General features: G+C 45.9%; 1 protein-coding gene across 1 annotated transcript in view; it reads left to right on the top strand.

The window, feature by feature from the left end:
* Positions 1–363: 363 nt before the first annotated feature.
* The window catches only part of DAB2IP (DAB2 interacting protein), a 138154-nt gene continuing 128507 nt past the window's right edge, over positions 364–10010 (top strand). Inside the window, exon 1 of the mRNA XM_017745394.1 lies at positions 364–740. Within this exon, the coding sequence (XP_017600883.1) occupies positions 602–740 (139 nt within the window). The 5' untranslated portion in view covers positions 364–601. The remainder of the gene's footprint in view (positions 741–10010) is intronic.

Genomic DNA, 10010 nt, shown 5'->3' with positions numbered 1-10010 from the left:
CAAATGGTAAATAGGCCCTTTCTCTAATTTGTGGGATGTGCTATAACTCAGTTTGAATGTTGAAAGGAAATGGGCCTCCAGGGAAGTCTGGAGCTCTGTTCATTCAACTTCTAATTAAAGTTTTCCCCTCTCAAATTTCACTTTATTTTCCGGGGCTTTTGCTCCATGATGATTATTAACATGTGTCCCACGGCCAGGAAATCATTATCCCCTTCCCCAACGCAACGTTTCCCAATCCAGTCCAGGATTTCTTCCAGCCTATGCTTCACGTTTCAGGAGCCCAGGCCAGCTCTGGCTTCCTATTACTACTCCAGCAGGCTTATCTTTTTGGGGGCAGGAGTTGTTAGCACAGTTTATCTTGCTCGCTGCGAGTCCTCCCTCAGCTGAGACATGCACTCCGGTGCCGCGTGCTTTTTCTCCGTCTCTCTCTCTCTTTTATGTTTTCTTCTCGTTGTTTTTCTTTTTAAATGTGTCAGGTGAAGAGTTCCTCTTCCCCCCTCTCCCTTTCCACTCCAAAGAACCACCCTCCAGTTCATTAAAACGCTGGGACTGTTTTGCTCCTGTGCCAGAGGGGAGAGCGAACCTGTGCCTGCATGTGTGTATGTGTAAAATAGATCCAAAAATGTCCATGAACAGCAGGAAAAGTTCCGGGAGACCGTCTTACTACTACCGACTGCTCCGGAGGTCACGACTTCAGAGACAGCGAAGCAGATCCCGCAGCCGGAACAGGCTTAGCAGGGGTAATTGCAACCACAGTTCTCTTTAATTGCCGCTGCGCAGCCCGCGGCCGCCGCTGCCAGGTAGCGCCCGCGCCGTAGGTAGGTGAGGATGAGCCGGGCGAGGATGGGCAGTGGCCCCGCGCCCCGGGAGCGGGTCGGGCTCTGCACAAGGTCAGTGTGCGAGGGACTCGGGGCAGGCGTGGCTGCTCTAAGTGTAATGTCACTAACCCAGGCGTTCCAGCTAACCACGGGTCAGCTTTTCAGTTTTGTGTAATTAAGGTAACTACTTTTCCGAGATGTTTGGAGGCCTAATTGATGCTTACAGAGCTTTGAAAAGCCGTGCCTAGGAGATGGTGTCTCTCTGCAGAGATGTATTGCTGGAACTTCTTGTTCTTCATGAGCCGAGTGTCACCAGGGGGTTGAGATGACAAAGCTGAGAACAGTTTAGGGGTAGGATTTTCCAAAGAGCCTAAAGACTGTGCTCCCAAGGCATTGCAGAAACCTGTGGGACTTGAAGCCCCAAATCACTTTGCACTTTTAAAAATCCTTCTCTAAAAGGGCCTATTTGTCCTCATCAGCAGGAGGGAGGTCCACAGAGGAATCTTTCTGTAGGGCACAGGCAGCCCATTCCTTCTACTGGAGGCAGCTCCTGACCCAGTTGCATTTTTAAAATAAGCTATTCTGCCTTTCTCTTCTAGTGTGAAATAACTGTTTATTGGGTCTTTTGCCTGTTCTTAAAGCAGCCAAAAAGTGGGAGTCTGGGAGTGTTTTCCTATTGAATTTTTTCAGAAAGGAGGAAAGAGGGTTGTGTTTTCCCTCCAGTGCAGCAGTCCTGATATATTTATCATGCTGTGAGCTTAATCAAAGCCATTAACTGAAAATAATTCCTTTTTTTCTTCTTATTGTGTGAGTAAAAAGCACAACTGCAACTTTGCATCAGGTGTCTGTGCAAATCCAGGCTTGGACTTGTCTCACTGCAGTTAATTCTGATTTACGAAGTAGATTTTAAACTCAACTTTAGCACTGCGAGATTTAGCTCAGTGCAATGTCCCCTTTCCTCTTTTCCTGGCACTCAGGACAATTTTAAGGATTTTGAATCACTGCTGAGAAAACAATAGGAAGCTGAATCAGTCCCTGAGCTTCAGCTTTTCCTTTAAGCAGACAGCGGTTTTCTTTGCATTATTTTTTTTGTTGTTTTGCCTGTCAGGGAGGAGCATTTGTAAACTCCCAAACATGTCCCAGTTCCCTTTCCCTCTTTATTTGTGTGCTGCACAAAACCAAAATATTTTACTGTCATTTCAGTTACTGTGACAAACTAAATGTGTTTAGTTTCTTTTAGGTAACCCAATGTGAACTTAATGGCATAATTTGTCAGGAACACGAAGAATATACAGGCAGATTTGATAGAAATGGGAATCAGCCCGAAAGTTTGTAAGAAATTGGATTTGAACCAGCTGAAATCTTGTTGCTGTTGATCTCTCCTTGAGTATTTTGTGTTTCTCTCTGGGATTCCTGCCTCTCAGCACTAGCTGAGCTCCTCTTATCTGTAGATATGAAAGAGATTTGCAAAGCTGCATGAGAATTTTCTCTTTATTTTTTATAGGTTTTTGTTGTGCAGTGGTGGTGTCACGCAGCCAGGCCACGCAGTGGGTCAGAGGGGAACTTGGTCCAGGCTGGGCAGGGTGATGGAAGTGCTGGAATAATGCAACAGGAACTCTCCTTGACAGTTTTGTTTCCACTGGAAGAACGATGAACAGGAGGCTGTAGGGGTCTGGGGGCTGTGGAAAATGCAGAAATCAGAATGAAGTTCTAGATCTTGGGGGGTGATGTAGTGTTGAATTCCAAACCCTGCAAGTCTGGAGGAAGCATGGAGCTGAGGGCCCCCTCCTCAAAGGCTGATGCACAGTGGAGTTTGCTGTCTCTGGCTGGGATACTCGGAGATCAGGAATCCTTAGTGGGAGGTTGCCATAAATTCAGGCGTGCTGGAGTTACTTCACAGGAATTGGCAATGTCTGGTTTGCCACATGTGTGTTTCCCAGACATCCTCTTGGCAGTTGTTGCACTCTGCAGTCTCTGGACCCTTTGCCAAGATCCCCACAGGGCCCAGGTGAGCCTGTGGCTCTGCTGGAGGAGCAGTGATACCTGGAAGTTGATCTTTTCCAAGGGATGTCAGATGCTCAGCATGCTTTTGGACCAGGCTGGGGGTCGGGCAATCCTTACACATTTACCAGGGAGGAGGAGATCTCTGCTGGCACAGGATCCCTGTCCCCATGTGGGACCATTCCCTGTGCTCCCTCCATCCCAGATGATGAATGCCTGGTGCTGGAGCTCAGGCTGGAGCACCCCGGAGTCTGAGGTGCTGCCAGTTTGCTGTGAGTCAGAGCCCTCTTCCAGCCCCCTCTGCTTTGTATCCACCAGGTTCTGAACACACAGGAGTTGTGTTTGAAAGCATGTACTTACATGCTGCCACAGCCCACTCTCCCCCCAGAGGCACTGCCACCCACCCACACCTGCCCTTCTGACACTGCTGCTGCTGCTGCTGCTGCCAGCCCTTGGTAGGGATGGAGGGACGGAGCCCATCCTGCCCCAGGAACAGCAGGAAAAGTCAGGCTGGGGTTACAGCTTGCACGGCTCTGTGAGGGCTGAGACCCAGTTTGGGAAATGGGTTTTGCTTCCTGAGGTGCAGAGAGAGCCACTCCCTCAGGAAAGTGCTGCTGTGGTGCTTTTAGCTGGGCAAAGTGAGCAGAGTTTGCATTTTCTGTGCAAGGATCTAAGGGAAGGAGGGGAGAGCTTTGTGTTGGGACTCCAGATGGAGCCAATCTGCTGCAGCGTGTGCAAAAACGTCCAGGACTGAGCTGATGGCAGTGACAGCAGCTTGTTCAATGGTTCATGTGATGGCATCCTCTGTTCTGGAGCTGTCTGGTCAGCCCTGGTGCCTTTAACACATTCATCACATTTCAGTGTGTTTGTCACTCTGTGCCTTTGGGACAGGCTGGAATATCTGAACAGTGACGCTGGTGGGGAGAGCAGAGCTGAGCAGGAGGGGAGGGCTGCTCTGAGGAGGCTGATGGGATCCTGCCTCCAGCACGTTTAAACCATGGCTGTTTGAGAGTTGGTAAAGCATTCAGGCTTCACTGTACTGTTAATCTCTGCTGGAATGAGGGCAGTGCCTGAAACCCCCGGCTCTGCCCTCCACAGAGAGTCAGGACATGCTGCAGGTAAACATTAGCTAGATAAAAAAACTACCTGCAGAACCCCTGGGCCATCTGCTCAGCTCAGAGATGTGTGGGACTGTGGGAGGAATCGTGGCAGTAATTATGATTATTCCCAGGTGATCCATCTCATGTAGTGGAAGGTGCTTGGGAGGCATTGAGGGGAAAAGGAAAATTTTCGGGGACAGCAACACCTGCTTGTGGCTGCACTTGGGTCTGTGGCTTTCTTCAGGGTCTCTCTGCCTCTCCTTACTCATGGACACAATGAGGGAGTGGGAGTCAGTGGGAAGTGTTCTGAAAATTCCCTTTGCTGATAGAAACCACTCATGGGCGCTCCATTCACAGTCCCATCTCTGAGCCAAATGCAGCTTTGGCTTCAGGGCTTTCTTGTGTAAAACTCTGTAGGCAATCAAAGTTGGCATCAAAGCCCTGAGTATTTGAGAACATTGGAGTTCCTGATCTTGAAGGTTCAGTGTTCGTGATACTTCTGTCTCTGTCAGCCTCAGACACAAATGTCTTGCTCTGAGTTCTGTTTATCACAGATGCTTTTCAAGATGTTTTATGAAAAGGATTTTTATTAAACAGGCTTTCTTCTTCCTTTCCTTTGATGGCTGCTGTGAAGCGAAAACTGACTGATCTTCAGCAAAGCCCAGAATTTCAGTGCACCAAACACTGAGCTGGGAGGCCAAGGTCAGGCTGGGTTTTTTTCTCAGCACAGGCTATTCAGATACACATCTGTTGAAAACAGCTGGAATTTAGTCTTTCTCTCTCTGTTTCATGAAATCAAAACCTTTTAAGTGATAAATGAGAGATCAGCTTATATCCAAATAATCAATACCTTGGAGGTTCAGGCACTCGCTTGGGACAGGGGAAGCAGCGACTGGAAAATTGTCCCAGCATGTCCCAGAGTGACATAACAACTAAGGAGGTTTTATTATATTTAAAGCCAACTGAAATTGCACTCACCTCTCAGTAATCTTTCCTAGCTGAAAATCTGTTCTGCAGTACGTTAACAAAAAGTGATATTGGACAAGGAATGCCATGTGGAATTTCTCCCTTTCCACCTCTGCAGGACTTTGTTTTTCATTTAAGGGCTGGGAGAAGGCAAGTGAGGAACCCAGTCATAAATATTAGCAATGGGCTTGGTTGTTTTTTTTTTTTCCAAGGGTGGTGTCTTTTAAATGCCAGGAAAAGGAGACCTTCCTGCTTTGCACTTTTTAATGATTCTTGCTTTGTTTTTCAAATCTCTTTTGTGGCATTTTCTGTTTCACCACAGAAGTCTTGCAGTCTTTCATTGAAATTTTAACAGCATGGCTGACAGATGCCCATAGAAAAGATATGCAAAATGTTTTAAGCTGTGCTGTTTATAGGAAATATTCACTGGCAGCTGTGCTATTTTTAGCAGCAGTGCTCCAGCTGAGACTTTGCTGTGTTTGCTCAATGCTTCATTGTCTAGTAAAAATCGAGACTAAATTTAATGACTTGGGAAGTGGTGCATGATGGAGGAATTCTGGAATTGTTTTGATATTAAACAATGCTTAAATCTCAGAATCCCTTTAATAAGCAAAAATTTAGAGTGAATTTATTTGAGGCAAGATTATTGGACTGCCCCTCCAGCAGGAGCGAGGTGGCAGCAGTGCCTTGACTCCCTTTGCTCCTACAGCAAACACTGACCTGCCCCACCTCCTCCAGACATGTCAGAAATGCAGGAACATCCACACTCAGTGAGTGTTCTCTGTGAAAAATTCCTACGAGATCAAAAATGAATCAAGTTGTAAAACTTCCCCTGGGAAGCCCCAGTGGGAATCTCTGAGGAGCACTGTCTCTTTTTGCTCATCTTTATCTCTGTTTACAGCCCTCTCCTGCTGGTAGCACCCTCCTTTTCCCCTGACAGTGTTCCTAGGAGGGGCTGACTGCTCTGAAAGGAAATAAGTAGCAGATTTGCTCTCGAGTAATACAGAATGAGGTTTTATCTACAAGCCATAGGTAATAAATGAGAAAGAGGTTAAAAACCCTGCTCTGAGTCCAAACTAGAATTGCATCCAAAAACATGCTTAGAGGGCTTTCAGCAGACTTTTCATGATCACTCATGTATTAGAGTAAGTTTGTGTCCTTACAGCTGTGGCAGTCCAAACAATTTAGACACGGAGCTGCCTTTTAAAGCTTTTAAACCTGTATTTCCCTTGAAGGTCTTCTAGTGTGCCACTAATCCCCTAAGTTAGTGCACTGAAGGCACTCTCTAATCCTTTAATTCACTCTGCTCTCAACAGAGACAGGAATGAGCTGGGTCAGGGAACATTCTCATTTGGGCTTTATCAGTTTTGCTTTTTTCAGCTCAGACGCTACTGAGGGTAGTTTGCTTTCCTTTGCAACACTCCAGAGAATATTTTAGTTAGACATTAATTGTTTGTGTGTTTGTGTATATGCTTATTAGAAAAGGTGCACAAGCCCCAGAACTCCCTACTCCTGTCATTGGTTTGTGCAGCCTCAGGGTCAGGCTTTTACACTGAGTTCCCTTGGGCCCCTTTGGGCATCAGAGAATGTAAAAATAGATGGCCTTTGAGAACTGTGAATCCATTCCCCACCTAGAGCCGGTGGGGGTCAAGGAACAGTGTCAGCCACAGGTAATTTCTGGAAGCTTTTTTCCTCCAGACCTACATGAGAGAGAGATTCTGACTAATGTTTCTTTGGTGCTGAAGGTAAAGCTTTGAGGTGATGAGCAGTGCCAGACAAGTGTTGTGGTTTTATTAATAAGCAGAAACTCTAAAAGACTGGTTAGAGCAACACATGGCCTGAATTTGGAAGGTTTGTGCTGTCCATTGGTTTTTTCCTTGCATGAGGGGCATGTCTTTGTAGTAGGTCTGGTTTGGAGAGCCAGGCTGGGACCACAGTCAGCTCCCGGAGGTTCATTAGGAATCCCAGCCTCTCACATTGCTCCAGAAGTTCATCTGAAGTTGAGCATTGAAGCATTCAGTTGGAGGAAAAACATGCCCTGCAATTGTATGGACTTGGAGAACATGGACAGGAATAAAGACGACAAAGTTTTGCTTCATTAACATTTGCACTGAAAGAGGAATCCTCAGATGCTGAGCACTTAATGTTTCCTTTTGAAGAAACCAATTTATGTGAAGTGCAAGTTTCTTTTATACCTTATGTGCTCATATTTTTGATTTCTTACAGCATTTCTGCATCACTGAATTTCTTTTAGAGTCGGAGATCAAGGCTGGGCTTGTTCTGAAGTACCCAAATGTGGTAATAGGTGGACTGGTGTAAAATTTGGCATCTGGAGTTAAATTACAGGATGCTTCTTAAGCTCCTTGGTTTCTATAGGAACAAGTAATAGTCATCCTTCATGATTAAGCAGTGTCCATGGTAACCAAACGAGCAAGTTTTAAATGAAAGATATTTTCCCTTTACATTTTTAGCAGTCAAAGGTTACCAATTATTACCTTTATACCCTTAGACAAGAACACATTTTGATGGGGCTGGTGTGTTTGAAGTGAGAACATTTGGTGTTCATTTACATAACTTTGCTTCTAGGATCAGCAGAAATTTGGGTGAGCACCAAAATAAAATTTCAGAGGGTGGAATGGGGTGCATTAACCTCCCCAGAAGGGTGAATGTTGGTCACTAAATTGATGAATTGTTCTGCAGGGTTGCAGTGTTGCTGTTCAAGTGCCCATTTGCTCCTCAGAGTGACTGCAGGGCAGTAGTGGAGGGAGGAATTCCAACATGGTTCTGGCATATTTTTTAGGATGGAAAATGCAAATGTCAGTGTTGGTGTAGGTAAGAACATCCTCCTGCTCCCTCCTATTTCAAAAATAGGTTGGGAAGTGAAAACATGACTGGTTTTTAATGTTTCTTGTCTCTCCTTGGCACTGATGGTGTTTGCTTGAAAACTGCAGAGTGAGTGTGTGCAGCTGCCACCTGCGAGTGTTTGCAGAGCAGGTTTGTGGGAGAGGAGCAGAAAAACCCACCCACCCCCAGAGGAAATAAAAGGATCAGTCACAATAAATTAGGATTTATATTCCACAATTTCTAATAGTGAAACAATTGCTAAGAGAGTCTGAGCAGCCAGAGGAGAGATGGATGGGGAACAGCAGCGAGCAGGGATGGATTCTCAGCTGGATTTAGGGCACAGGGGTGCATTGCCCAGGTGTGCAGAGCTGATGTACCTGACACAGCTGCCTGTGCACGCACTCAGATCCACACATGGCAAAGCCACAACATCTGGGGGAAAAATAGCACTCAGTTTGTAAGCATTATCTTCTATTATTGCGTATTAAAGTGAAGGAGACTTGTTTCTGTTAGCTGGGGAACTCTCAGGCCTCCTGCATAAACATCTGGAAAATCAGAAAAGCCCTCTCAGCTATCCCTGAACCTATCCCCAATCCTAACCCTCCCTAAGTGGACCTGGAGGAAGAACAGTGGTTCCAGAGTTTGCTGTCACTGCTGCTTTGAGTTGCGTCTTCATGTCAGATACTGTATTATGGTGGATACCTATCAAAAATCACTGCCATCCAGTGACTTAAAATCCAGTATTCTTTTGTGTTCCCAATGAAACTGTCTCCTAAATAGCCACGGTTAAATCCCAACCTTCTGCTTTCCTGAGCAGAGTTGGAGTTCCTTGGCTGTTAAGGCAGTCTGAGGTGGGTGAGTTGGCTCTGGGCGTTGAGACTCTCTGAGGCTGCTCTAAGAGCCACATGCACCATGTGAAATTCAAATCTTAATGTTTGGTCTATTATGCAGATGGATGTGAACAGAGATACGTGTGTGACCCCATTTATCTCTCTAATGAAGTGTCATCAATAGAACATCTGTTTCTTTGCTGTAGAAGATGAAACCTCTGATGAATCATGCTTATAAATTAAGTATTTATTTATTTAATTTGCATTTTACCAGTACAGACCTGTTCCAGCAGCCACCATGCACGGCTGGAGAAATGGCCTGGGAATTACAGTGTGTGAAGTTTTCATTTATCCTCAGGGTGTTTCATGTGAGTGAGCTGTTCTGGCCTGCTCGGTAGCTCAGCTGTCCAGGTCAGTTCTGGAGGAAAGCCCCAAACCAACCCTCACTGACGGGGGACAGACCCAGCTCTGTCCTGGGTGCTGTGTCCGGGTGACACCTCCAGCTGACAGAGATGGGAATTGCAGAGTATGGAAGTTCCTCCTTGCCCTCAGATTGCCTCTGTGGATAAAGTGCTGCAAGAAAGCGTGTGGTGACAGAGCAGAATCTTTGCAGGAAGGTTCAGCATGATGGATGAGCCTAATTTAAATCTCCCCAGAGCTGACTCCTTGTTCTCCACACTCCGTGTTGCTTGTCTTTATCATCACATGGGAGGAAGCTGATGTTCCACTTCACTTTATCATCTTTTCCACCATAACCAGGGTATTGGCAGTCGCCAGGATCTGGCCTCCAACCAGGATAGAATTTCAGCTTTTTCTGATGTATTTTTTAAGTCTGAGCTTGATTTCAATTTCACCCTGGAAAAAAGGCTCCTAAGGATGTGCCGTTAGCAGAGGAGGAATTTGTTCTGTGGATATCATACCAGAGAAAGATAAATACCATACATATTTTATTTCAGAGACTAAGAAAAAGAATAAAAATACAAAATATATACACATATCTAGTTAAAAAATACCAGACAGTAAAATGGAGTTTGTACTACAGGCTGCTCAATCAGCATGATTTGCTGTTTATCTTTAGAAAGGGAGGGTCATTTGCGGATGTGTTATACTCTCTCCCTGGCACCAGGTCTGGGGACCTGCAGCTGTGCCTTGTGCACATGGATCTGATCTGGTCTCCAGGTTTGTAGCACTCAGAAGTTGCTGTGTGTATTTTCAGACTCCTTACAGTGAGAATTACCTCAGCTTTCCTTTCCCATTAGTGATATTCTCATCTTCCCCTTTTGCCCTTACAGGGGAATGTTTCCTTGACAAATACATTTTATCTGTCTCCTCAGGTGAAGGATGTGTTCCCTCTGGATTTCTGGGGGGAAGGACTTGCCCTGGGTGTCTGTCAGCGGGCAGAGGGGAGCTGAGTGCCCGGCTGTGCTGGGATGGCTCCACAGCGGGGAAAG

The sequence above is a fragment of the Corvus brachyrhynchos genome, unplaced genomic scaffold (assembly GCF_000691975.1).
Source record: "Corvus brachyrhynchos isolate BGI_N302 unplaced genomic scaffold, ASM69197v1 scaffold59, whole genome shotgun sequence".
NCBI classification, from domain to species: Eukaryota; Metazoa; Chordata; class Aves; order Passeriformes; family Corvidae; genus Corvus; species Corvus brachyrhynchos.
The sequence above is the reverse complement of the archived record's forward strand: the minus strand, read 5'-3'. Positions and strand labels throughout refer to the sequence as shown.